The sequence below is a fragment of the Mastigoproctus giganteus genome, chromosome 4 (genome assembly GCF_048544385.1).
Source record: "Mastigoproctus giganteus isolate SK-2022 chromosome 4, ASM4854438v1, whole genome shotgun sequence".
NCBI classification, from domain to species: Eukaryota; Metazoa; Arthropoda; class Arachnida; order Uropygi; family Thelyphonidae; genus Mastigoproctus; species Mastigoproctus giganteus.
Genome location: NC_143578.1, coordinates 227,404,707 through 227,432,425, shown reverse-complemented (window position 1 = coordinate 227,432,425; position 27,719 = coordinate 227,404,707). Strand labels below are relative to the sequence as shown.

Genomic DNA, 27,719 nt, shown 5'->3' with positions numbered 1-27,719 from the left:
TACCTTTATTATCCCAAGGCCTACAGAAGCCAGGGTTGCTGAAGTATCAGAGCAGAAGCCAAAATACTGAAAAATAGTTGGGGCATAAAACAGAACATTTGACTGGCCTGTGAACTGAAACAGAAAAGATCTTTATCAGTTAAGGATAAACTGGACAAGTAATTTTAAGTATTACTGATGTTTACAATGGCACTTAAATTAAATAAATTTTGAAATATATAAATTGTCAAAAAACATCTAAAGCCCTATTCCACTGAAAGTAGCACTTTATTTTAATTAATTCTCTTTAACAAGCAATGACTGGAAAAAACCTTTTGCTGACCTTTGCAATTTTGCCGTCAGGTTGTTTTTTGACCATTTTGATGCCGGTCCTGGTACACTTTAACTACGGCGGCTCTCGAACACCCCACCAGTTCAGCTGTTTGGGAAATTGAGGCACCAGCTCATCAAGCATCCACAATCTGTCCTTCATCAAAGTCTGATAAATCCTTCCTTTTACCTATCACACTCAGAATTTTACTACCTATTGAACCACTGACACCTTACCTATGCTACGTAGGTCGACTAACTGCGCACTCTCGTACCTCACGTGGTCAATGGGTCACATTCGGTTTTCATAGAGGTGGTTATTTGTTATTTTTTTTTTTTTTTTTTTAGGAGCATTAGCAACTAAGGCCATATTGCTCCGGCGTATGCGGTGGTCACAATTCAGTGATCACTCAGTGTATAAAGTACTGCATATGGGTAGCAGTAACCCCCGAGTAACTTACCAACTGTGTGGTACTACATGCAGGGTAATGGAGAATGAAAAAGACCTGGGGGTAATTGTGCAGTCAGATATAAAGTTTTTTGAGCAATTCAGACAGGCTGCCAGATGAGCTCATGGGATTTGTCAATGATATACAAGAATTTTTATAGCAGGAATAAGGAGGTGATTGTCCCCATTGTATAAAGTAATGGTCACGCCACATCTTGAGTACTGAATACAGGGCTGGAGGCCTAATTTTAGGAAAAATGTGGAGCGGCTGGAACAAGTACAGAGTAGGGAAATGAGACTGGTAAGTGGAACAAAGGGTTACTCTTACCAAAAAAGGATTCGGTTCCACAAATTACAGTGTCTGCAGACTACACACATGTGAGGCAATCTGAATGAAGTGTGTAAGGCTTTGAATGGTTGAATGGATTGAACAAGCTCAATGCTGATGGAATTCTTTCTCTTGCTCAATTGATTGATTGGTGAGGGGAATGAAGGGATCCTCTTACCAAGAGAGGCTTAATTTCTGCAAATTGCAGTGGCTGGAGACTAGGCACCTGCGCGGTGATCTGATTGAGGTATATAAGGCCTTGAATGGGTTGAGCACGCTGAATTCTGATGGGATCCTTCCACTTGTTCAGATTACGAACCTAAGGGGGCATAAATTCAAATTAAGAAAAGACAGATGTAGAATAGATGTGCGGGAATTTGCCTTTAGCCAGCGGGTGGTTAATTGCTGGAACAAACTTCCATCTGTCGTTGTGGAAGTTGATAGGTTGAATAAATTTAAGGAGGAACTGGACAGGCATTTGGAGGGAATGGTGTGATTTTTTTTTTTTTTTTGGCTGATGCTGCATAAGCTCATACATTTGCTTTCTTGCATCACATGCCACTACTACTACTACTACTACTACACTAATGGACAGGAACATATTCAAATTGAGAAATGACAGTTGCAGAATAGATGTGCTCAGACCACAGTAATGGATGGGAACAAATTTTTAAATTGAGAAATGATGGTTGCAGAATAGATGTGTCATTTTTGCCTTTTTCCAGCTGGTAGTTGATTCCTGGAAACAAAACTTCCATCTGTCATTGTGGAAGTTTATGGTTTTTATAAATTCAAGGAAGAACTGTACAAACTATTGTAGAGAATGAATAGGCGAAAATGGGAGGTTTTTTCAATGCTAATGCTAAAACTAAACATAACTACTTATTACAATAAATAAAGATGCTTGGCTGAGCAATTTTTAAAGTATTGTATAATTTATTTATTTTGATTTACCACTAAATATAAGAATATCAAGGATAGGAAATTCTGACTGCAGAGTTTTTCTTTAATTCCTAATAGTATTGTAAATGAAAAATTTTGAGGTGGTTTTAAAGCTTGTTCGATTTTTCATAAATTCTAATTATTTAACTTCAATATTTTTAACATCACAATAAAATCTGTGGAGTTTTGAAAAGCTGGAGACAGCTAATTGTAAGCAAGCGAGGAAATAGATTTTTTTTTTCAAAATCGGGGGAAATTTCTAAAAGTCTACACTGCACTAGAAATCATTGACAACATAGGAATTTTATATTAAAATACAGCAGTAGGACTGTTTACTAGTACAGTAAACAAATATTTTCAAACATTAGCTTATGTAGAATTCTTCTGTGGAATTCTGATTATAACTTCTTCAAGAAGAATCTCTTCTTGAAGAAATCTTTTTACAACTTCCCTTTGCAGAAACGTTGAGGTTGAAGTTTTGTTCATAACAATGGCCCTACTGTCTAGGTTTGGCATTTCCAAAGTTTCATCAGGAAGTGATCTGAACTGTGTTCAGATTTTTTTTTTTTTTTTTTTTAACCAGGCCAATTACAAATAATGATATTTGGCAATAATTTTGGACCAATAATCCTTTCATAAGTATGCATATATTTCATACAATTGCATGTATATATACAGGTGTTTCATACAATGAGACAAAGGGGTATATATGAATATACATGTGAAGGTTATTTAAAATGCAGTACCAACAAATTATGTCTGTATCTGTGTACAGATTGTCTTTAAACTCTAAGGGATATGCTGTTATCTATTAATTGCGTTTAGAAGTAATAGCAGCCATTTTTGTATTTACAATAGCTTCAAAAATTGACATTTAATTTGTAGGCTTACATATGCTAAAAGTGAAGAAATTCTCTGGAACTCAGAGCCAGAAGCTGATGAAAATGAATCAAATAATACATATATAAACATAGAGAATTTGACTCTACTGAAACAAGTAATGGCAGAGTTTTATTTTTTTTATGACTTTTTAAAAAAGGTTTAATAATGATTTTTTACATTTTTTTTTTTTTACAAAATTTTGAATTTGATTTTTATTTTAACAATAATACTGCTCTCTGTTCAGCTAAAGTCAAAACAGGATAAAAATTAACATTTAAAAACATTTAAAGCTTTTCTCTACATAGTTTTCCAATTTTTACTTCCAAATTCCTCAAAAAAATTTTTAAAAATAATAAAATAAATGGTGACATAATTCTGTTCAGAAACTTACGTGTAAAAATGATAAACAACTATGTATTATATACCAAGAATCTAGTTACCTGCTGTAAAAACACAAGTGCCATTCCAACAGCCATTCGTCCTCTCATATTATTTGCTGTTCCAAACAAATCACAATAACTTCGGTTCTGTATAAAAGAAAACCAATACTTTAAATGTGCAAGCTTCATTTTTAATATAAAGTAATGAAAGACATAAATAAATTTTCTGTTTATGCTCTAGGATGACCACATGGTCGGAGGAGTTCACAAGATAGAGAAAAAATACAAGAAACATGGTCGCATCATTAAAAGCAGCTATCTTATATATAGTATGATTATTATCAATTTAATTTATTTTTTTATACTTTACTTTTATGTATGTAACTTTCCCATTTCACAATGATTTTTTTGATCAAAATAAATAATCTTGTTCAATAAGTTTTTGTTTTAAAAAACTGGCAAACCAATTCTTTATAAATGCAATGCCATATATGTAAAGTCCTCTTTGGTAAAGTTAGTTCAGTTTTTTAAAAAATCAAAAGAAAAAAAAGTTTTGTAATCTGGAAGGTATAAGAATTTTTTTCAAATTCTATTCTATTCTATTGTTCTTTTAGTGCAATAAGAGCTTTATATGCTCAATATTTTCTATATTTTGTAATATTTAATAAATAATAATACAGGGATTTACCTTGATCTCTTTATAGGAAGGCTTCTTATCCAACTCTCCTAGTCCATCACATAAAAAATTAAAATACAATGATAAAATTTATAATCTACATTTTAATGTGTTCCACAATGACAGCACGATAGTGATTTAATAGCCAGGAATCACCGTTGAGGCCCCAACCTGATTCCAAAATTATTAACCATAACGCAACTATCGGTATAGGAAACCATTTTGTCAAAAAGCAAATAGTTTAAGAACAAAAATAAAATATGTGACGACAGATTTCTTCTCCTTAAGTTAGACGAAAACTTTGATACTATGTGTTCACAGGATGGAATGAAACTAAAAAATGTGCCAGTGCATCTGTATTTAAAAGAAATTTAGTCCTCATCATGCATGCATTCATAGGACCAATCATCTGATATTAAAAAAGGTCTGCAAATGTTGAGTTTCTGCAATAAGTAGCTTACTAAAATTATGCTGAATATTGATTATTTTAGTTTCCTTAAAAAGAAACGAATGAACCTCATTTACAGAATGAAATGCTAACTCCAAAGTATTTTCTCTCGCATACTGAAGCCGCCTCGTGTTGTTTAACACGAAAATCCAACACTCCTCGGTAGATCCGATGTAAGCCGAGTCACGGTCTTTGCAAGAAACACTATAAACAAGATCATGTGTTTGTTGAAAGGAAGAATTTGTCGAACATTTTCTTAATAATGTATGTAATTTATTAGTGGGTTTAGCTATTACGTTCATATCCATGCCCTTACACAAATCATTCATTTTGTTATACCAGTATCCTACAGATGGAACTGTAATAAAATGCTTTTTATCAATATTTGATTTCTGATTGTTATTAGTTATCTTTTCTTGGGCAATCAATTTAACTTTATTAATAGAGGTGATTGGATAACTTCTATTGAGGAATCTCCTTATTAGTTCATTAATTCCTGCCTGTAACCCACTCTGTGTGGTAGAATATTTAAAAGCATTTAAAAACTGGTTGAGCATAGTGGGTTTCCTATAAATACTAAAATTTAGTTTTTCCCCCACCCTCTGTAATGTGAAATTAAGAAAGTTGATAGATTTAGTGTCTTCCTCTCAATTTCTAATGTGAACTTCAGTCTAGTATGGATATTATTTAATACTTGTAAAACAGAATTTATGGTAGTCTGATTGGTTATAATGAGAACGTTGTCTAGATATCTGCCATAACATGAGATTTCTGATATAAATGGATTCAAATATATATTCTCAATTTTATCTAAATATAATTCAGCAATGAGTCCACTAATGCTAAGGTCCATTGGTAAGCCAAAGTTCTGTTTGTCTGTATATTTTGTTTTGGAATAAAATATAGTTGGCAGAAACTAATAACTTGGTAAGTTAAAAGATCTTATCTTTGGGGAGCCTGGTATTACAGTGGAACCTCTATATTCATCATTAATCCGTTCCTGAGGAACGGACGAGTACTGAATCGGACGAATATAGAATCGATTTTTTCCATACGAATTAACTAAAATTGGAATAATCCATTCCCAGCTCCGAATCTGATATAAGAAATTGAGAAGGAAGACACTAAATCTATCGACTTTCTTAATTTCACATTACAGAGTGTGGGGGAAAAACTAAATTTTAGTATTTATAAGAAACCCACTAATGTGGTTATGTTATTACACTACAATAGCTATCATCCATATACATATAAGAAATCTTTCATGCTCAACCAGTTTTTAAATGCTTTTAAATATTCTACCACACAGAGAGGGTTACAGGCAGAAATGAATGAACTAATAAGGAGATTCCTCAATAAAAGTTATCCAATCACCTCTATTAATAAAGTTAAATTGATTGCCCAAGAAAAGATAACTAATAACAATCAGAAAACAAATACTGATAAAAAGCATTTTATTACAGTTCCATATGTAGAATACTGGTGTAACAAACTGAATGATTTGTGTAAGGGCACGGATATGAACATAATAGCTAAACCCACTAATAAATTACATACATTATTAAGAAAATGTTCAACAAAATCTTCCTTTCAAAACACATGATCTTGTTTATAGCATTTCTTGCAAAGACTGTGATAGCTTGCATTGGATCTACTGGGGGGGGTGTTGGATTTTCATGTTAAACAACACGAGGCTTCAGTACGCATGACGAGATCAAATGCTTTGGAGTTAGCATTTCATGCTGTAAATGAGGTTCATTTGTTTCTTTTTAATAAAGCTAAAATAATCAATATTCAGCATAATTATAGTAAGCTACTTATTGCAGAAACTCTTGAAATGAAATTATGTAAAAATTCAATCAATGTTCACAGACCTTTTTTAATATCAGATGATGACTGGTCCTATGAATACATGCATGATGAGGACTAAATTTCTTTTAAATACAGACGCACCAGCGCATTTTTTAGTTTCATTACATTCTGTGAACATGTAGTATCGAAAAGTTTTCATCTAACTTAAGGAGGAAGAAATCTGTCTTCATGTATTTTATTTTCGTTCTTAAACTATTTGTTTTTTTTGACAAAATGTTTTCCCATACCGATAGTAGCATTGCAGTTAATAATTTGAGTTGGGTTGGGGCCTCAACAGTGATTCTGGGCTATTAAATTGATATCGTGCTGTCGTTGTGGAACACATTAAAATGTAGTTTATAAATTTTATCACTGTATTTTAATTGTTTTACATGATAGACTAGGAGAATTGGATAAGAAGTCTTCCTATAAAGAGATAAAGGTAAATCCCTGTATTATTTATTAAATGTGATTTCTTTTTTTTTTGTGATTTCTTTTTGTGATTTCAAAAAAAAAGGAAAAAATTTCTATTGATAGATAAAAATATTACTACCTTCTCATTTTCCAAATCCACAGTTATTGCTGATATTTCTTCATCAACGTCTGTGTTATTCCTGAGAAGAATCATTACTTTTTTTGCCTAAAAATGAATAAAGCAGATTCTTATTTTCAAAGTCAAATATATTTTCAATAATTATTTTAAAAGTCAAGCCTTTTAATTTATGATATATCTTATTCTTTTTAAAAGAAATATAAATGGATCATGATGAAAACATATGTCCTAAAAGAATATTTACTTCATATTCTTGTTCTATAATCTAGAAATTTAAATGAACCATTGCACTATGGTAATAAGTTATTTCCCAAAAGAGAGAGTTTTGCCTTTCTTTGCTAGTGGGCATGTATATATATTGGGATGCCAAAGGATAGGACATGGCAAATTTTGGGGCCTCTCAACATTCTTAAGATTCCTATCTGGAACACTATGTAAGTGAAAGGCAGTTATTATTATTGTTGTTGCTCTTCTATTATTTCTCTTTGATTGGGGAATTCCACTCCATGATGGGTACTGCTACCAAGTACACAGGGTGATTGTAATGTCTGGTGTTACTGTCAGTCGAGGAAATCTCTGACTATCCTACAGGTGTTCAGGATTGTGATTTTCTGGAGTTCCTTGTAGGTGGTCTCTGGGAGACCTATTGCTGCTAGGCTGCTATGTACTTTGGTACCATACCGATGGTTGATACGATGATTGGGATGGTTGATACTTCTTGCATATGCCACATCTCCTTGATCTCATGTCTCAGGTTCGTGTACTTCCTAATTTTTTTCTCATGGGTTTTCTGGACATTGCTAGTGTTCGGCACAGCTATGTCAATCAGGTAGGTAGCCTTTTCCATTCACCTTGTCAACAAGGATTATGTCCGGTCTGTTGTGCGAGATGGTGTTATCCGTTAGTATGGCGTGGTCCCAGTACAGCTTGTGGGTTCGGGTCTCTAGTAGTGCATGGGGTTCGTACTTTAAGTATGGTACACTTTCTTTGGTCATTTGGTAATTCCTCACTAGTTTCTGATGCATTATCCTGGCTACCTGGTCGTGTCTATGAGACTACTCAGTCTGGGTGATCACCTTGCACCCCGCAGTGATGTGTTGGATTGTTTCTGAGGCCAGGTGGCATCATCGACATGTGTCATCTGACATTCTGGGCTCCTTTGAGATGTATTTTCTATAGTTTCTGGTGTTGATTACCTGGTCTTGGATGGCCAGCGTGAATCCTTCAGTCTCCAGGAAGAGCGTCCTGCTTGTGAGCCAATGTTATCGATGTGATCTTGATGGAAGTCATTGTAGTGTCTGCCATGGAGTGTCTTCTTTGCCCATCTTAATAACTTTGTTTCTTGTACCGTCTGGGCAGGAAGGGTTTCCTCGCTTAGGTTGAGTGGGGCATACCACTTATCTATCTTCCTTATGGCCTGGTGGAGCGGAGCTGTGTTGTTCTCGAAGTAATCCATCAGGTTAACTATCGCTGTTTTCTGTTGTTCTATCAGACCCCTTCCTCCCTCTTTCCAAGGTATTGTTATTCTCTCCACTGCTGACTTCGGGTGGTGTTGGCGACTCTTGGTCATCATTGTCCTTGTCTTTTGCATGATATATTCTAGCTCAGTGTTAGTCCAATCTATGACCCCGAAGGTGTATGTTAGTACTGGAGCTGCGTAGGTGTTTATGGCTTTAACTGTATTCCCTCCGTTCAATTTTGCTTTCAGTAGGCTTCTTAGTCTCTGATGATATTTTTCGGTTAGGCACTTCTTGATTTTCTTGTGTTCTAACTGCTCAGCCTGCATCATCTCTAGGTATTTGTAGGTCACTCCTTCTGTCCTAGCTTCGATCTCTTTACCAGTCAGCAGCTGGTAGTTTCAGCCAACTAATTTTCCTTGGTGTAGTGTGTGGGTCTTGCATTTTTCTAGACCAAATTCCATCCTGATGTCCTTGCTGAATTCTTTGGTGATCCAGAGTAGTTGCTGGAGTTGCTTCTCGGTTGCCATGTAGAGCTTGATGTCATCCATGTACATCAGGTGGGTGAGGGTGTACAGGTTCTTTCTTCCTTCTTTGAGGTTACATCCATACTTATTATTATTATTATTCTCTTGATAAATAAAATTGTATTGTATTGTATTGTATTGTATTAGCCATGTGGTGCAAAGAAGTCTGAGGCATATGCTGAACCAGCCAAAAAAAAAAAATTATGAATTACCCTAAGAGAGAGAGAAGTAGAAGGGAATCACCAAGAAAGAGAAAAATAATAATATCCAGCTCAGGTCCCTGGGTGTGCCAAGCCCATACTCACCAGATATGAGCCTCTGGGATGCTAAGGTTGCACCAAACAGAAAGACTTTTTTTTTTGTTAGTTGTTGGCGCATCGGCTTCTGTGGCCATAATGCACCTCCCAACGTTTTTGCATTTTCTACTCTGATCCAAGCCCGAGGTGGGATTCGAACCCGCGACCTTTGGGTTGCCAGGCAGGCACTTTACCCACCCGGCTAGCCCAGTCGGCAACAGAAAGACTATATAATTTTATAACAACAGATACAGATCCAAAACAACTAGTTGTGTTGTTTGAGATCTATTGTTTAAAAAAAAAAAAAAAAAAATATGCCCATTTCAAAATGGAGAGTTTTTGATTTTATAAACAATGAAATGCTAGGAAGTCACATTTCCATTATTATTCGAGAAAATATTGATAACATGCGCAAGACAATACTTTTCAATTGTCAAATCAGAACTGAAAAAGACAGGTAAGATTCTCTATATTTCACATGAATGTGCTCTCATTACCATTTATAGTAATTTAGACACTAGAAAATTCTCTGCAAAATGGGTCTCTATTTATATATTTAAACACCTATCAAAAGCATTCCAGGATTGAAGCTCCCAAAGATATATTCTAGCTAATTTTGATGGAGATGCAGTGTAAATTCTTGAATTAAAAAAAATTGTAATTATGGATGAAACTTGGTTCCTTTATTGCAACTCCGAAATGAACAACAGAGCGCACAGGAGTAGCAACATTAGGAATATCATCTGAAAAGTTCTCCACATTGTTTTTTCTGGAATAACACAAGGAAAATCATGATAGAATACTTGGTTAAAGATAAATCTATTACTGTGGATTATTGCTGCCCTTTAGTGGATTGTTTGAAAAAAAGAAAAAAAAAAAAAAAATTGAAAGAAGAAATAAGAGGAAAATGCAGAAAAGATATATTCTTTCAGAGAAATGCACTGACTCACAAGGCTTACACAATGATGGAAAAATTAAAGAAAATATTTGAAAGAAGCCAAACTGAAAACTGGTAATGATATCATTATAGTCAGTAAGAGATGGAAACTTTATAAAACAAAAAAAGTGAGAAGAGACATAACAAGTGCTAACAAAGACATAACTAGACTTCAGAAAGAATATTTTGAATATAAACAGTTTCAGTTATCTTTTAGCTTGATTTTTTTATAGAAAAAACTAAAAAGCTATTAATACTTCATCGTGCAATTTTTAAATTTAAATTGCCTCAATAACAAGTTATGGATAGAAAGTAAATTAATTCAGGCTGGGTTTAATATTAAATTAAGCAGAAAATAATTATTATATTCAATCCCAAATAAAAGCTGGATTATCATTTGCCATCTTACTCTTGCTGTCTTCTTTTTGAGGATCAAATGATGTGGACTGGGTGGAAGGAAAGGTGATGCCAGCAATTGTAAAAATGCAGGTATTACTGCTATTCCAAACATGTACCGCCTGAAAATAGACAAACAGTTTTTCAGGAATGATAAAATAATTTCAAAAACTAACCATTTATATACGCATGCTATAAATAAAACTATAAGAAATACAGTCGATTCCAGTTATTTGGGACTAGTGCATTTTGGCCCGATTAAGCGGCTGCCCCAATTATCTGAAGTTTCACGTAAATAGTTAAAAATACAATGGATCCCCGCTTTACATTTGATTCACTGTACAATCAAATCATGTTACGATGGACTCACCATAGTAAAGTACCGTTCACTATACGATGTGTAGTAAGCGCCATAATTGTGATCACGTTTGTGAATTGAATTTTAATTCTCTTAAAATGGCAATTCTAATCAGCAAAAATAGGAAATTTATCCACAGGCTATAAAAGTAAAGATATATTAAGCACAAATTTACCTTTTATTACCTTACCAATTAAAAAATTAAATGATACATGAAAATCGGAAGAATATACGTGATAATCGGAATAATTAATACGTACTGTAATATGTACATACTAACTAGTTGATATTTCTGTTCACTGACATTTGTGGAAAGGGGTTAAAATTTAAAACAGTAAAAAGATAAGCAATCAATAACAAAGAACACGGCACACACAAATTGCAAGTTACACGATACGTGCAAGTGAGAACGGAGTGAGTAACGAGTTACGAAGCTTTAAAAATAGGAATGAAGAGAAGATTCTGAAAATTAATTTTTTTATATGATTGAAGATTCCATGAAAGTGTAAACACATTTCAGCACAATAACCCACAGAATTCCAGCTGTCCGTATTATCGAAAATTCAGTAAGATTGAGTTTACTATTCGTTTATGATAGATTGCACTGACTGAAAAGCCCAATAAACAGGTAACTGCTAATTGTTTTTATTGTTTTTAAGATTTGCCCCAAATAAACGGCTGCCCCAAATAACCAGAATCCACTGTATATGAAAAGTACTGTTTTTTTTGTTTTTTTTTTAAACTCAGTCACTCTTATATTAAGTCGAATTATGATGAAAGTGAATGAAAAAGTACAATAAAAAGTTAATTGACTGTTATATACCAGAGATCTAAAGTCTGTATTGCTTTCCTATCATGGAAAAAAAAAAAAATTCACTGCTCAAACAGAAGGATGTAAACAGAAAATAAACCAAAAGTGGGTTAAAAGGCATAAAAGTATATGATTACTGGACCAGACATTAATCCAATAGCACTACAAAATTGAATCAACCTGCTTTTAAGATCCAGGTAGTTCAAAGATGAATACCATGAGATTAGTTTCCAAATATTAATTATAAGTAATTCCTGGATAACTTTATATATATTGATCTGGCCAGTTAACTGCTATGAGGGATAGCAGTTAACTGGCCAGTTAAAAAAATTGGGGGATCTTTATGGGAAACAGTCACTAAATGCATTGTTGTGTCATTGGTTTTCAGGCACATTGGCCACATTGCACTAATATGCATCATGTACAGTGTGTGCTCATAGGCAGATTTGCATATGGGGCCTGAAAAAGTCAGATTAACTTATGAAAAAAAAAAAATCCTACTTCTTCTGCCTGAGATTACCTAACTACTACTCAGCTGAAAATGCCTTTAAAAATTCCTTCAGTCTATGATGGGACTTGAACCTAGACAGCTTGAAATGAGTAACAAGCAATGAAACAACTATACTGTCATGGAGGAGACCCTGTGATATCCTCAATGAGAGTATAGTGGTTTCATTGTTGCTATTAGTTTTATGTTGCATAGTTTTATGGGATAGCACATTATCCCCATACTGCACCAGTGTATTATGTCTATACAAGTGTGTGTGTGTGTGTGTGTGTGTGTGTGTGTGTGTGTGTGTGTGTGTGTGTGTGTGTGTGTGTGTGTTTTGTGGGCACCTCCGTAGCCAGGTGGGCAGGAGTAGCAGTGCATAGCGCACACTTCTTGATTAGACTGGGGTTCGAGCCAATGACCACCAAATACGGCGGATGCGGAAAGGTCAGGGAATGACCACCGCATATCCCCGGAGCAATATGGCCTTCGTTGCTAATGCTCCTAAAAAACCAAATAACAACAACAACAGCATGTTTTGTGGGCATTTCCAGAAACCTTGTGAAGTGTTGCAAAGAGACTGCAATAAGCATAAATGTCCTAATAAGATAGCCACTAAGCTTAATTAGCAAACATTCAGTTTTATAATGTGTCAAAATCAGAAAAAAATCTCATCACAGTATGAACTGAGTGATAGCATTAAAATAAAGATTAAATTTCCAATTCAAATTTATTCTCTAATAATAAATCAGCCTTCTCCAATATGAAGGCACTACCATAGATTTCTATTCTGAATCTTTCTCTTATATTTTTTTCCTCTGCTTTAATAACCAACTCATTTCACAGAATTTTGTTTCATCGATTGGACTGAATAGGCTTGACAGAACTTCAGATCCTGCAGTATCTCTCATGATACGGTCTGCATACCTTAATTTTATTTATTTATGTAACAAACTTGAACCTCTTCTTTCATTCCCTGCACTTTTTTTTATGAGTTTTTTTTTTTATTCACTTTATCTTAAAAAAAATTGTTCCCTTCTTTACTTCTAAATGTCTTTATTTTCTTTTAAAATGGTACTGCACTCACATATTAAAAGCAAACTAAATAATGTTTTATTAATCTCTTTCAAATTAATAATAAATTTTAATAGTTCCTTATATTTTAAGAGTTTAACTATTTATATTTTTGATTTTATTTCTTCATTATTTCTTGCATTATTCTGTCCAAATATACTTTCAATTACTCTTTATGAATGTATCAATGAAAGAAAATATTAAAGTTCTGGCCTTCATGATCAGGTCTTTGCTTATATATATATATATATATATACATATATACACACATATACATACATTTAATATGTTTATATATATATATATATATATAATATATACACGGTGTCTCAAAAATATTGGTACAAACGTTTAGGGGAGGTAGGTAACATCTAAAGGAATGTGAATTCCTTTAGATGTTCATCAGTTCGTGCGAGAAAAAATTTCTGGTTTACTCATTCAAGCAGTAGTTGCTGCACGAAGAGCATGCATCAATATACGAACTGTGAGCTGGCAGACATGCACCTAGTGTATGGATTAGCAGAAAGCCCACACGGTGTGCGCCCCCCCCATGCAGCACAACATCGCTTTGCAATAAATGTGTGAGCAGGTATGGTCGGTGACTGCTTAGTCGACGCATAACTGTTACCATCCCACATAAAAAAAAATTAACTCCGCTAAATATCAGATCTTTCTTGAACAAGTGCTACCAGGGTTACTTGATGATGTTCCAGCAAATGGGAGACGCAACATTTGGTTTCAACACAATGGGGCGTCTGCCCATTATGGAAAGTGTGTTCGTGACCATTTGAACAGGCGTTTTGGGCATCGATGGATTGGCCGTGGTGGACCCGTTGCCTGGCCCCCACGCTCACCTGATTTATCAAGCCTTGATTTCTTTCTGTGGGGGGCCCTCAAATCTATCATGTATGAATTGCCTGTGGAGACGGAAATGGGTCTCGTGGCGAGACTCGTCTGCGCTGCTGCTACTGTCAAAGAAACTACAGGCGTGTTCGACCGTGTCCGCCAATCCATGCTGCGTCGGTGTCACGCATGCATTGTGTCTCATGGTGGAACCTTCGAGCATCTGTTGTAACATCATGAAATGCATCCATCTCGTACTCCATTGTTAATATTAGTCAAATAAATGTTTGCCACTAATTACTGTCTTGTGTCATTTCTGCTTCTTGTGCCTCTGCTACTACTTTCCTGTGACGTTTCTGGTTATGGGTTCCTATGCAATTCACATTCCTTTAGATGTTACCTACCTCCCATAAACGTTTGTACCAATATTTTTGAGACACCCTGTGTGTGTGTGTATATATATATATATATATATATACACGGTGTCTCAAATATATATATATATATATATATATATACACGGTGTCTCAAATATATATATATATATATATATATATATATATATACACGGTGTCTCAAAAATATATTGATTTGGTAGTTGTTGGCGCATCGGTGTCTGTGGCCATATTTGCACCTCCCAAGATTTTTGCAGTACTTTGATCCAAGCCCGAGGCGGGAATCGAACCCGCGACCTTTGGGTTGCCGGTCAGGTACTTTACCCACTCGGCTAGCCCAGTTGGCCTATATATATATATATATATATATATATATATATATATATATATATGCACATACACACACACACACACACACACACACACACACACACACACACACACACACACACACACACACACACACACACAGGGTGATTCACTACCAGTGCAACAAACTTGCAGGAGGTGTAGGGGGGCACAAAGATGAATCGGAATCAAATAGCATTGCAGGGTCCGAAATGCCTTCATCATGCGGCAGAGGACGTTGAACGTGTGGTCGCGTGAACAGCAATCCCGCTGGAAGTCAGCATTTGCGAACCGTTTCTGTTGAAGAAACCAAGTAGCAAAAGTCCTCCGGAGTGGATAATCCACAGGCTCCAATGATTGGACGCGTTGCAGATGGTATGAACTCATTTGGTTTGTTGACAGTATCCTCCATACAGTGGATTGGGAAATACCCAATCGTTGGCCTATCGCTTGAGTACTCTTACTCGGATTGCCTTCTGCAAGATGTACAACATTCTCATTGTCTGACGTCCTCATCATTCGCTCTCGATTCATTGTACCTCTCGTGAAACAACCAGTCTCACATAACCTTCTGTGCACACGTGCAAAAATTGTATGATGAGGAGCACGCCTGTGCGGGAAACGTTCCTGGTACAAGTGCAGAGTGGCGCGCCCATTACAATCCGCAGCTCCATATGCGAGGTGCACGTCAGTCAGTTCAACGTTTGAATACTCGTTCATCCTACTGCCTCGGGAACCAGTTTGCGAATGCTGACTTCCAGCGGGATCGCTGTTTACGCGACCTCCTGTTCAACGTCCTCTACTGCATGACTAAGGCATTTCGGACCCTGCAATGCTATGTGATTCTGATTCGTCTTTGAGCCCCCTACACCTCCTGCAAGTTTGTCGCACTGGTAGTGAATCACCCTGTATATATATATATATTTAAATAATGGCTTAAAAGTTTAACATAAAATAAGAAAATAAATAAATAAATAAATAAATAAATATTGCATTCAGTCAGTGAGTCAGTACTGAGTAGTTATTTATTCCTTGTGCCTTTGTCTATGTTGTATTACCTTTACTTCCCCCTCTCTGTTGGTTTATTTTATTTTACGTTATTTTTATGTTAATTCGGTCTACAGTTTTTGCCATACTACTGGCTTATGTTGTATTTTATTTTGTTTTATTTTGAATTATCAGATATATATATATATATATATATATAAATAAATAAATTACATTTAATAAATATTGCTATCCATTAATAAAGTCAAATCATTCATATATTTCAAGAAGAATATAAAAAACCAAAATTATATCATAAATAAATAAAAATTTCGGTTTGTTGGACCTCATGCCACCATTCATGAGTTAAATTTTTACATGTTTTTTTTCTTTTTAATGTGAACCAAAAGTACAAACTTTGCTTTGATAATTGTGCCATTTTTCAGTTGAAGATGTGCTAAGTGTTCAGACACTTCTATATTTTAAGCCACAATGATAGCACAGATGACCTCTGGACAAAGTTTTATTTACAAGCAGCATCAGTAGGTGAACATATTACAGCCACTCCCATACTTGACTTACGGAAATTCAACTTTAAGTAAGTTTTTGCCGGCTGATGCAAACTTAAAAAAATTGTGGAAATGTATTTTGCATCCCGTAGGAATAAATGGAGGTATCAAATGTCAACCCAATAACACTGTTTTTTTTGGTAATTCATTCCAAGACCTCGGAAGTTGAAATTTTTGCTATATAACTAAGCTGTTTATCTCTCTAAAAGGTCATTTTTATAATGGAAATTGCACTACACTTTCATCATTATCATATGTTCCGTTATAAGAATCAATTTTGAACGCCTTTGTGATATTTTTCTAAAACACATTTCTGGAGGTCGCTACTATACAACAATAAAAATAATTTGCACTTTCCAGTTTATATTGGGCTTTTCTGTTAGTGTAATCTGTGATAAACGGGTAGTAAATTTGATCTTATTGCGTTTGCAATAATACTGATAACTGGAATTCTGTGGGTTTTTACGTTACGGTATTATGGTGAAATGAGTTCCCCTTTACTGAAATCTTTAATCATAAAAAGCAAATAAATTTTCAGAATCTTCTCTTCATTCCTATTTACTTATTACAATGGTGAAGGGAAAGGGACCAACGGAAAGTGCAAGTGCTGGCAATGCTAAGAAACAAAACAAAATTGATTTAGAAATGAAGATGATTAATTGAGAAGTATGAAGCAGGACAAAGTTTGTCATCTATTGCATGGAATTAGGTCTTGCTGCTTCAACAGTGAATACTATTTTAAGAGACAGTGCGCGTATAAAAGAACATGTTAAAGGATCAACATATTTCACACCGGGGCCAGTCTGCCCCAACAGTGATTACAAAACAGTGTTCACAAGTGCTATATTGAAGATGGAAAAGCTATTAATAATATGGATGGAAAATCAGATTCAAAATCAAGTGCCACTGAATCTAACGGCCATTCAAGCAAGAAGTATTTATGAAGATAATGATTCCAAGTTCATTACAAGCAACTGTTGGTTTAATACGTTCAAGCATCACGCTGGTTTCCAAAACATTAAGGTATGCAATGAAGTCACCGGTGCCGATTCTGCAGCTGCAGAGAAATTGTGATGTGTTGGAAAAAACCCCTTTTAAATCTGCATAGCCCTCAACTTCCATAGCGGCATGCTTATTGGCTGAAGAGTTAATTCCAACAACGATACTTGAAAGGTAAAACTTGCTGGTGTTATACCTGTCTCCTCTCTCTTTTTATATTTTATAATTTTTCCTGCGCACAAGATAAAAAAATTGAATAATTCTATTTACATGTTCATCGAACATTTCTTTTTTGCTTCTATCAAATTCAGCACACCTAGCTGCGAGCGCAGAATTTCCCTAAATGCTTATTTAGAGAAATTCCTACTTACATTGCGTTCTGTGGAACGTAACCCTCACGTTAATCGGGGAGTGGCTGTATATGGTTTCGGGGAGTGGCTGTATATGGTTTTTTAAAGCAAAATACAGTAACACTCATAAAACATTTGACTCTTACTCACCACAATTGACCCTTTCATTCTGGTGACTGTTAACTTCAAATATATTTGATCTATCAGTTTCTTATGCAATTAAGAAAGTACTACATTAAATATATTAATTTCAAATAGCAAAAAAAAAAAAAAAAAAAAAAAATGAACTGTCTTCAGGATACAAGGGATGAACTTTGACTCAGTGTTAGCTGCTGCATTAAACAGAAAGTTAAAACTCACCACACTAACAGTTTGTTTTATGAACTGTAAGTGTGTAGTAACTGTAAGTCTTCACTTTGTTAAAGAAGTTTCAGAAATCCTTGGAAATATTTGTTTATAAAGTTATTAATATCTGGAGTCTCTATAATCAAGCTACATAAATAACATTAAATTATTATTTATGATTTATATATTAAATTGACTTAGCTGGATTACTTACCTGATAGACAAGGATATATATTCCTGCAGCATGTAAGGATTAAAAAAAAAGGAAAAAAGCATGATGTACGATCAAATATAAATAACTGATTTAAACACAACTGCTACATGTAATCATAAATGTTTAATCACCAATCATAAGGGTGATACCAATTACATCACAAATGTCAGTATTGTAGAACTGGCAATTAGAATTAGCTGGCAGAGAAACAATAGCTGTTAAAAAGTAATTGCTCATAGCAAAGCATATTAGCTTATTAACTATCTACCTTGAATAAATTTATCTGCCTACCTAGGATAGTCATCTTTGTTTACTATCCTATCAATTTCTTTAGTGAAGAAATTTTACAAAGCCAAATTGAAAAATACATGAACTACCTATTGTTCTGAGCCAGAGGTAATATCTTGGTCCTGAAATTAGTTTCTTTTTCAAAACAGTAACCCTGACAATCTACACTCTGTTTACAGCAGCTCAATAATGTTTCAGAGATGTGCTGCAGATAATTTTCCAGGAGCATTTTTAGTTTTCACCTGAGATGTTTTTCCCTACATACTGATGTAAATTTTCTTGCCCCCTCCTAACTAGTTAATAATAACAACATTATGCATCTACAACAAGACAAATTGTCACATGGCCTAAAAACCAAGTTAAGGTTTAATGTTGGTATATGCAAGTTTTATGAATTTGTATAGCAGTAATCCCAGGTGAACTAATTACCCAGGAAGCAACAAACTAGACAGCCAAGCATGAAAAAAAAAATTTAGAAGTAATGTTACATTTCATACAATTTCTTTGCTAGGACAGTGCCTGCATATCATCCTATCAATGATATGCAGGGACTGTGATTATTCAATTATATAAAGCAGTGGTTTTTTTAAACTGTCTATTGTACAGGTTTAGAAATAGAAGTGTAGCTATAAGAATGAAAATTTTCTGGAAAAGGTACAGAGAAGGGCAAGGAAATTAGTTACAGGTGCAGAGATTTATTTTTGGAGAAACTTCAGTTTTGCAAGCTCCAATGCCTGGAAGCCAGGAATCTACATGCAATGCCTGATTTTCTAGATGTTGAAACATTCAATGTTTTAACAGAATCAAATATAAATAAAAGAAAAGGAAACAGACTAGAAACATGAAAAGATAACTGCAGACTAGATTCAAGAAAATTTGTATTTTAGAGAAAAGAGCAACTGGCTACTAGAATAAATGCCTACCTAACCTTGCTGAACTGGGAAGCTTATTTAAATTTAGAGAGAGGTTAAATTCAAAAATAAAAAGGAAGATACATGAATTATAATAAGCAGTATTTTTTTTCTATTATTTCTTTAAGAGCTTATATACATATAGAAGAAAGCTTATACATAAGCTTTCTTCTTTGCATTATTTTTCCAATAATAATCTCATAATGTGGCATTTTTAAGTTTTAATGGTTATTTTGGTAGAAATATACAACGTACAGTCAAAAATATGACCATCTACCTAATAGTGGGTATGTTCTCCTTATAGTAGCAGATATGGCCTTATAGAGTCCATGCCTCATCATCTGGTGAGGCGTGGACTCTATAAGGTCTCTGAATGTTGCCACAACTGCATCTCATAGATCTACGACAGTGCATGGTGGGGGATCCAAACAACTTAATTAAACTGTAAATTTGTTGATCTATGTAATCCCAGAGATTTTCTATGAGAATAATATTTAGTGAATTCAGTGGACAAGGTAGCACCTGGAACTCGCTTTCATGTTCAGTGAACTACTCTCGAATAACACCAGCAACGTTATACTGCTGGAACATGCCTGTGCCATCTGGGAAGATAGTCACCATGAAGGGGTATACCTGATCAGCCACAATGGATAGATAGTTTTTAGCTTTAAGAGTGCTGTATGAGCTCCAAGAGATTCCCAGGAACATCCCATACCAAAATGCTGCTTCCACCTGCCTCTTTCTGTTGGACAGGCCCATAAGATTTGCAGTTTATTCCTCTTCATGGTTTGTTGCTGTACCCTCCATCTACCATTCACAAGCGTAACAAGAAACATGATTCATCAGAAAAGGAAACTTTTCCAATCATCAACGGTTCAATTATGCCATTCAGATGAAAACTTTAGGCATCACTTGTGATTATTATTATTATTATTATTATTATTATTATTAGCCATATGGTGCAAGGAAGCCTGAGGCTTATGCTGCACCAGCCAAAAAAAATTTCTGAGTTACCCGTGTGTGTGTGTGTGTGTGTGTGTGTGTGTGTGTGTGTGTGTGTGTGTGTGTGTGTGTGTGTGTGTGTGTGTGTGTGTGTGTGTGTGTGTGTGAGAGAGAGAAATCACCAAGAAAGAGAAGAATGATGATATCCAGCTGAGGACCCTGGATGTGCCAAGCCCATACTCACCAGATGTGAGCCCCTGATTGGTAGCTGTAAGCATGGGTACTTTGACCATGCACTTTCTCCAGCAGCCCATGTAGAGGAGGATTCATTAGATTGTTGTCTTGTAAACACCACTAGTTGACTCCTAACTAACGTCTATGGTCAGCCATTCCACTGTTTTCCATCTATCAGCTTGCGCAAGGCAGGACAGCCTATATTCACCATGACCATCAATGAGGCATGAACACCCACCACTGGCTCAGCAACTGCTGCTCTGCCCATTCTTGGAACACCTGAAGTACAGTACTCCACAAGATTTTGCAGTTTACATAACTCTGCCACCCTTCAACCAGTACCCGGCAATCATTCCTTTTTTGAAGTTGGTCAGATCACATCCCTTGCCCATGTCAATCAAGTACTTCATGCAGACCACATGCCACGAAACTGCAGTATCATATTTACTGGTTCTCACTGGGACATGTATATCACCAGTCAGTGAGGAATGACCAGTTGCCAGGCTTTGGAGGAGTGGTCATAATGTTTTGACTAGACAGTGTATACTGTTGCCTTAAAAAAATAAATAATAAATAAAATAACCAACAAAAACACTTAAAAGTAGGCTTTATGATTTCATGGCATAATTTTTCACTATCATGCATTTTATTATCCAAAATTTGAAAACTTCTGAGGTATTCTTGACACATGTGACAGATTACTGAACCTACATATATTTATATATTCTTCATTTCCTGCCATCTTCTCAGATGGCGACCATACTCATTCTTTTTCAGGTTATGTTGCAGCACTTCTTTTGGTAATACTCCTCCTCCAATCTCTTAACAATGTATTTTCTATCTCACTCTCTTTCTATGGATCTATAATCATAATCTACTTTCATTTCTAATAGTCTAGTCTTGTACAGACTATTAGAAATGAAATTAGGCCTTTTTCCTGACCTAAAAAAATCTCATCTCTGTTGTTCATTTTATTTTGATATTTTCTGCCAATTAGCCAAATTTGGATATACACATTATTGTTGATTTAGCCACAACTTTAAGAAATTTATGAGTAAATCAAATATAATGAACTTACCATCCTTCTTCATGGGAAATGAAGCAATAGTTGAACAGATAAGCAGTTAAAAAACCCAGTGTTATTCCAAATTCATTTAATGACACTAACATGCCACGATGATTCTAAAAGATAAGAAATATTATTTTTTGTTGTCTTTATCTTAAAAATATTGGATTTTATACAAATATAATTTATATTTTTATAAATATCACTCCTATCATAAAATATCATTTCTATATCAGGTAATTTCAAGTGCAATTTTTGTACTAGTTATTATTTTATGGATTCTCACTGAAAAAGTCATTCTATATGCATAATCCTTGCAATAAGCACATTAGTTAATAAACATACCTGACTATTGAAGTGTGCATATTAACTAATTTTCCTCATTGAGTACTTTTTAATTAATTTTACTTAATTAAAAGCCCCTCAGGAAAAAGCCCTCATTAGTCAGGAAAACCCATATACAATAAAATACGGTAAACACCAAGTGTGCTTGACAAGACTTTATTTAAAATATGAGATGAGACAATATATTAGTGACAGTAACTTCTGCAGTCAATTCATAACTTCAGGAATTTTTTGTGATAATTTGAAGTTTTTTGTTTCATAAACATCTTTAATTATGCAGAATGGTTTATTTTTGTAATTATATTTTGAAAATGATACTTATAGAAGTAGTGGAAATTTTCATAAATATAATTCTTAAATACTTTCTTTTGTCTGATTCTGTGAGTGTATGATTAATTACACACACACACACACACACACACACACACACACACACACACACACACACACACACACACACACACACACACACACACACACACACACACACACACACACACACACACACCATAAAATTTCTCAAACACTAGGATGTTAATTACACAACTATATATATACACACACACACACACAGGGTGTCTCAAAAATACCTGGCATAACTTCAGGAATGAGTTCCTCATATGTAGATAATAAAAATATTTTATATCAACATAGTTCTGGAAATGCTTGGTTTCTGAGTTTTGAAGGTCTGTCTATGACACTTAACTGTTCACATCACCTTATAGTAATTGTTCAATATGTCCACCTTCTACCTGAATACAGGCCTCACATCGATGTCTCATGGACTCGCGAAGATGTCTCACAACCTGCCACAATTCGATTGCGGAGAGTTTCCACATCAGCTACCGGAGTTGAATATACCGATGACTTTAAATGGCCCCACAAGAAGAAATCTAGTGGGCTTAAATCAGATGAGCGTGGAGACCAGGCAGTTGGTCCACCCCTCTACTTCAGGAGTCATAGATCTTGGTCGTCCTCTGTCGGCAGCATGAGGTGTAAAGGTCCCATGTTCACAAAGGAGGTGATGGATACCTTCAAACGTTTTCCTGTCTGGACATCTTTGTTCTGAGAACCTTTCGTGGAATAAATGAGCCTCCAGGGCATTGCCGTCCACCAAACCGTACATAAAGTTCATATCCGCTTGATTCTGATTTGAGTACATGGTTGGAATGGAAAACCACCAGATTCTGTCCTTGTGATGAAGGAAATCACCTGCGGGAGATAAGACATTCCGGTTAATAACTCGGGAACCAAGCATTTCCGGAACTATGTTGATATAAAATATTTTTATTGTCTACATATAGGAACACATTCCTGAAGTTATGTCATGTATTTTTGAGACACCCTGTTTTTTAAACGACAGGCTGTCCTGTCGTTTAAAAAACCCAAAGCAATCCATGAACTAACCGGACCCTAGGCAACACTGAACAGGGATATCATATAATATCCCTGTTAAATGCTTTAGTAATTATAACATCACAGTTCTATGCTTTAGTAATTTGATTCTATATATATATATATATATATATATATATATATATATAGTTTAGAGATAAGAGAAATGGGGAGAAAAAAATAGAAAAGTAACAAAGAAGGAGCGTAATTAATTTTTGGGAAAAAAGTGATAAAGAGAAGAGAGAGAGAGAAAAAATGATAGATAATGATATAATACTATACACTCAGTGATCACTGAATTATGACCACCTATCTAATATCCTGTTGGGTCACCCTTCACATAGATAACAGCTGCCATTCACCTCGGCATTGACTCCATTAGATATCTGAAGACGTCCATAGGGATCTGTAGCCATGCTGCCAGCAAGGCTTTCTATAGTGTCGGAATAGATTATGGATGAGTGTCCATATGGCTTGCTTCCTATTCCAAAACATCCCACAGGCATACAACTGGATTGAGGTCAGGAGAATTTAGAAGCCAATAAAGATGGTGATATCTTCACTGTGTTCCTTGAACCACTCACATACAGTGCAGGCCCAATGACATGGCGCATCATTGTCTTGGAATACCTCATTTCTCTTTGAGAAAAAATGCAATATGGCAGGGTACACATGGTCTCCTATGATCTGCCAATAAACTTCACCAGTGAAACACTGGATTAACATCCAACCATCACACTCATTTCCAGTCCTCCAGTGTCCAAACCAGCTTGTTGTTGACAACACAGCATTCACTGTCATTGATAGACAGCAGTGGAGAGAGAGAGAGAGAGAGAGAGAGAGAGAGAGAGAGAGAGAGAGAGAGAGAGAGAGAGAGAGAGTGTCTCTCGAGTTATCTGCTGTGGAATGCCATACACCTGAGTGTGTGGTGCATCATCATTTGGGGTATTGTTCTTGCATTCCCCATACTGTATTGTGATGTCAACTGTTGCACAGCAACCTGCCATTGAGCCTTTACAACACACTGCACCTTTCACTTACCACAAACATATACCTTGCATACTCCTTTACAGTTCTGTTAGTGGAGGTGGTTTGATCCATTCCACACCTTAACAACAGTGGGCCATAAGCTTTGTTATTTTGTTATTTGGTTTTTAGGAGTATTGGCAACTAAGGTCATATTGCTCTGGGAATATGCGGTGGTCAAGGGCCATAAGCAAATGACAAGACAAGGAAATTATGTGATGTTTCAACTGACTCTACAGAGAACACAAAAACAACAGTGAATGAAAAGAACTTATGGATAGAAGAAGGGCATGTGAAAGAGAAAGCAAAACCAAAGATGTTGGAATATATAGCAGAAAAGTGACCTCTAGTGACAGGAGAAAAAGAAAAAAGTAATGAAGGCAAGAAATTAAAATTTGCCATGCACACAAGTTAGCATAGAAAAGGAAAATAAGTAACAAACAAAGCAGCAAGAAAAGGTACTAAGAGTTTTGTGAAAGCAAAAAAAAGTTAATACAGGAAGAAAACAGTTTGTGAATACAAGTCAGAAGGTCGCTTCGCTCCCCTCTGACTTGTGTCACACGAACTTGAATTATACATTTTTATATTTTAATTTTTTTAGTGGGGGGAAACCCCCCACACCCCTTCTAATAATCAAAAGATGTACAAAAATTATATTATATTATTATCTAAAAGCAAATTAATAACAAAACCATCATTTATATGTTTGATAATAAACAACATTTCTTGTCCAATATTTTTGTTTTTTGATTTGTTTTCCTTTAACACAAAGATTTTTAGCTGCCTTCACTTTACTTAATGCAACATACAATTGTCCATATGAAAAACATGGTGACGTTAAGTCAACACCAACCTTAGATAGTTTGACCTTGACTTTTGTTTATTGTCATACTAAAAGCCAATTTCACAGGAAACTGTGTTTGTTGAAAAATGAATTTATATTCCCCTTCATTTAAATACATATGAATCTGGGGAATATATGCTTTCAATCCAGCGCTGTCACCTGTGACGTGTTCACAAACCAAACATTTCTTCCTTATTTCCACTACATGTAGTCTTGTACCATTGCAAATTCCATTTTTTATATCTAAGTTTCTTAAAAACCATAACATTTGCGTTTACCTTTAGAAGTAGTTTATGCAGATATATAGTTTATACAACTCTGTATCGGGTGTTACAGAGTTGTATTCTTCAGAATTACAACTATCTAGCATAATTTGGTCTGATGAATAAACTATTTTCAATTCTCCTGGAATCTTAATTTTGGAAAAAATTTTTTCAATCAGCAAATAGTATTATTTGTTGCAGCTAAATTGAAACTTTTCTTCCAAAGAAGTTTTGATACTTCCAAAAACATTGTGTATTAAATTTCCTTAACTGCGAATATTTTCAGGAATCTATATTTGATCATTTTTCTTTTTAACTACTTTATCATTTTTTTACGATTTTTTTTTATCAACGATTGGAATTTCAGTAGAGTTATCAACAATTTGTGATTTTTTTTTTTTTTTTACTCTTTTTCTTGTATCTTTCCTTCCTTAATTCATATTCTGAAGCCTTTAACTTATTATAATCGCTTTGTTTCCTTCGATATCAGGATTTTTAAGTGCTGCTTCATACTCTTCAATATCTTTTCTTTTTTTCTCAGCCTTTTTGATACGATCTTTCTCTTTTTTATTACTGCCATTATTAACAACATTGCTAATAGCTGAAGAAACTTTTGAAAAATTTAATCATTGCCTTAAGATATGTAGAATTCTAATTAAACCCCACAATTAACAAGGCACCTCAGTAGCCAGGTGGGCAAGAGCAGTAGTGTGTAGCACACGCTTCTTGATTAGACCAGGGTTCGAGCCCATGACCACCAAATACGGAGGATGCGGAAAGGTCAGGGAATGACCACCGCATATCCCCGGAGCAATATGGCCTTAGTTGCTAATGCTCCTAAAAACCAAATAACAACAACAATTAATAACGGCTGAACTGTCAACACTGTGTGATATCATAATGTTACTAAACACTATCGGGTAATGAGTCATCGCTGTGGTATATGAAGCTTAATTTAAGAGTGATGTGACTAAGCATGGTCTTTGAGGCAGACCTGTCAATCACTTTATTGTAGTATGACGCACTAGCAGTTAGCCCTGCCTTGTGGAAAGCAAAACGTGTGCATGTGAAAAGCACTATTTTCCAAAATATTCTTTTGTATACAGATGCCTAGCCATTGGCCCTAGTCCACAAAGTTCCTTTCCTTTTATTTTACTTTTTTATAATTTTTTTCTCCCTTTTCTTATTTCTTTTACTTTTTATATTTTTATTATATTTTATCAGTTGATGACATTCATCTACCACTTAGTATTGCCTAATAACACAGCGGAGCAGCATTCCTCAGTGTGGTGTGGGCACCACACCTCAACCCTGCTTACATTGGTTTGTACTTGGGTGGACACCTCCAGTATATACAGTCGAAGCTCTATACAACAGCCCCCCCAGGGGAATGAGAAAACGGTCATTATATCAATTGTTCATAAAATAGCATTAGGTTAATGAGAAATTGGCCAGGACCAACCCCATAGAACGTTATAATGTGTGGGATGTTAAAAATAGGGTTGCTATAAAGAGCTTCAACTGTACTAGAGGCTGTATTTCAGGGTTACTAATAATCCCATCATTGTGAAGGTGTAAGCAGAGGATTTGGCTGTCACAGACTGCCTGGACTTTGTTGAAATTAAGTCCACTTGACTTGAGTGTTGCCTGAATATCAGTTCCATCAGCATTTTAGACTCCCAGGTAGCAAGCCCAGCTAGACATACCTGAAAGAATGTCTGTGACAGCCTCAGGAACTACAGTATTTCAAATGCAGTTTATAAAACAACTGCATCTCTACAAGTGACTGTGTGATTGAACATTAGCAAGACACCAGATTGGAACAAAAACTGTCCTGCTCTTTGATTTTGGATTCTTCCATTGTGAAGATCCCCCACTTCTCTCTAGTTTTTTTAGACAAAATCCAGGTTTTGTCACCTGTGATAACATTGAAAAGGAACTGTGGGTCTGTCCAAAGTGTTCACTGAAGGGATGTCAGTCAGTAGATAACGTCAAGGTGACCAAATAATGCTTACCCTTCTCAGTTAGTAGATGAAATGTATTTGGTAGTAATTCCTATATGCTCAAATTTTGCATCAGAATGATTTGGCATTTTCCAAATAAGAGTCCCACCTCATAGCCAAATCAGAGATAACAAGCAGGGATGCCGAGAGCCAGAATAGGTCCTGGGAAAAATAGTCTTACCAAATCAG

At 35.2% G+C, this 27,719-nt stretch overlaps 1 protein-coding gene across 1 annotated transcript in view; it reads right to left on the bottom strand.

The window, feature by feature from the left end:
* LOC150087456 (solute carrier family 2, facilitated glucose transporter member 10-like) overlaps window positions 1–27,719 on the bottom strand; it is a 54,598-nt gene that overhangs the window by 7,685 nt on the left and 19,194 nt on the right. Inside the window, exons 5-10 of the mRNA XM_090372494.1 lie at window positions 23,757–23,904; window positions 21,667–21,770; window positions 10,444–10,552; window positions 6,818–6,904; window positions 3,350–3,436; window positions 4–114 (exon numbers count right to left, since the gene is read on the bottom strand). Of these exons, the coding sequence (XP_090228620.1) occupies window positions 4–114; window positions 3,350–3,436; window positions 6,818–6,904; window positions 10,444–10,552; window positions 21,667–21,770; window positions 23,757–23,904 (646 nt within the window). The remainder of the gene's footprint in view (window positions 1–3; window positions 115–3,349; window positions 3,437–6,817; window positions 6,905–10,443; window positions 10,553–21,666; window positions 21,771–23,756; window positions 23,905–27,719) is intronic.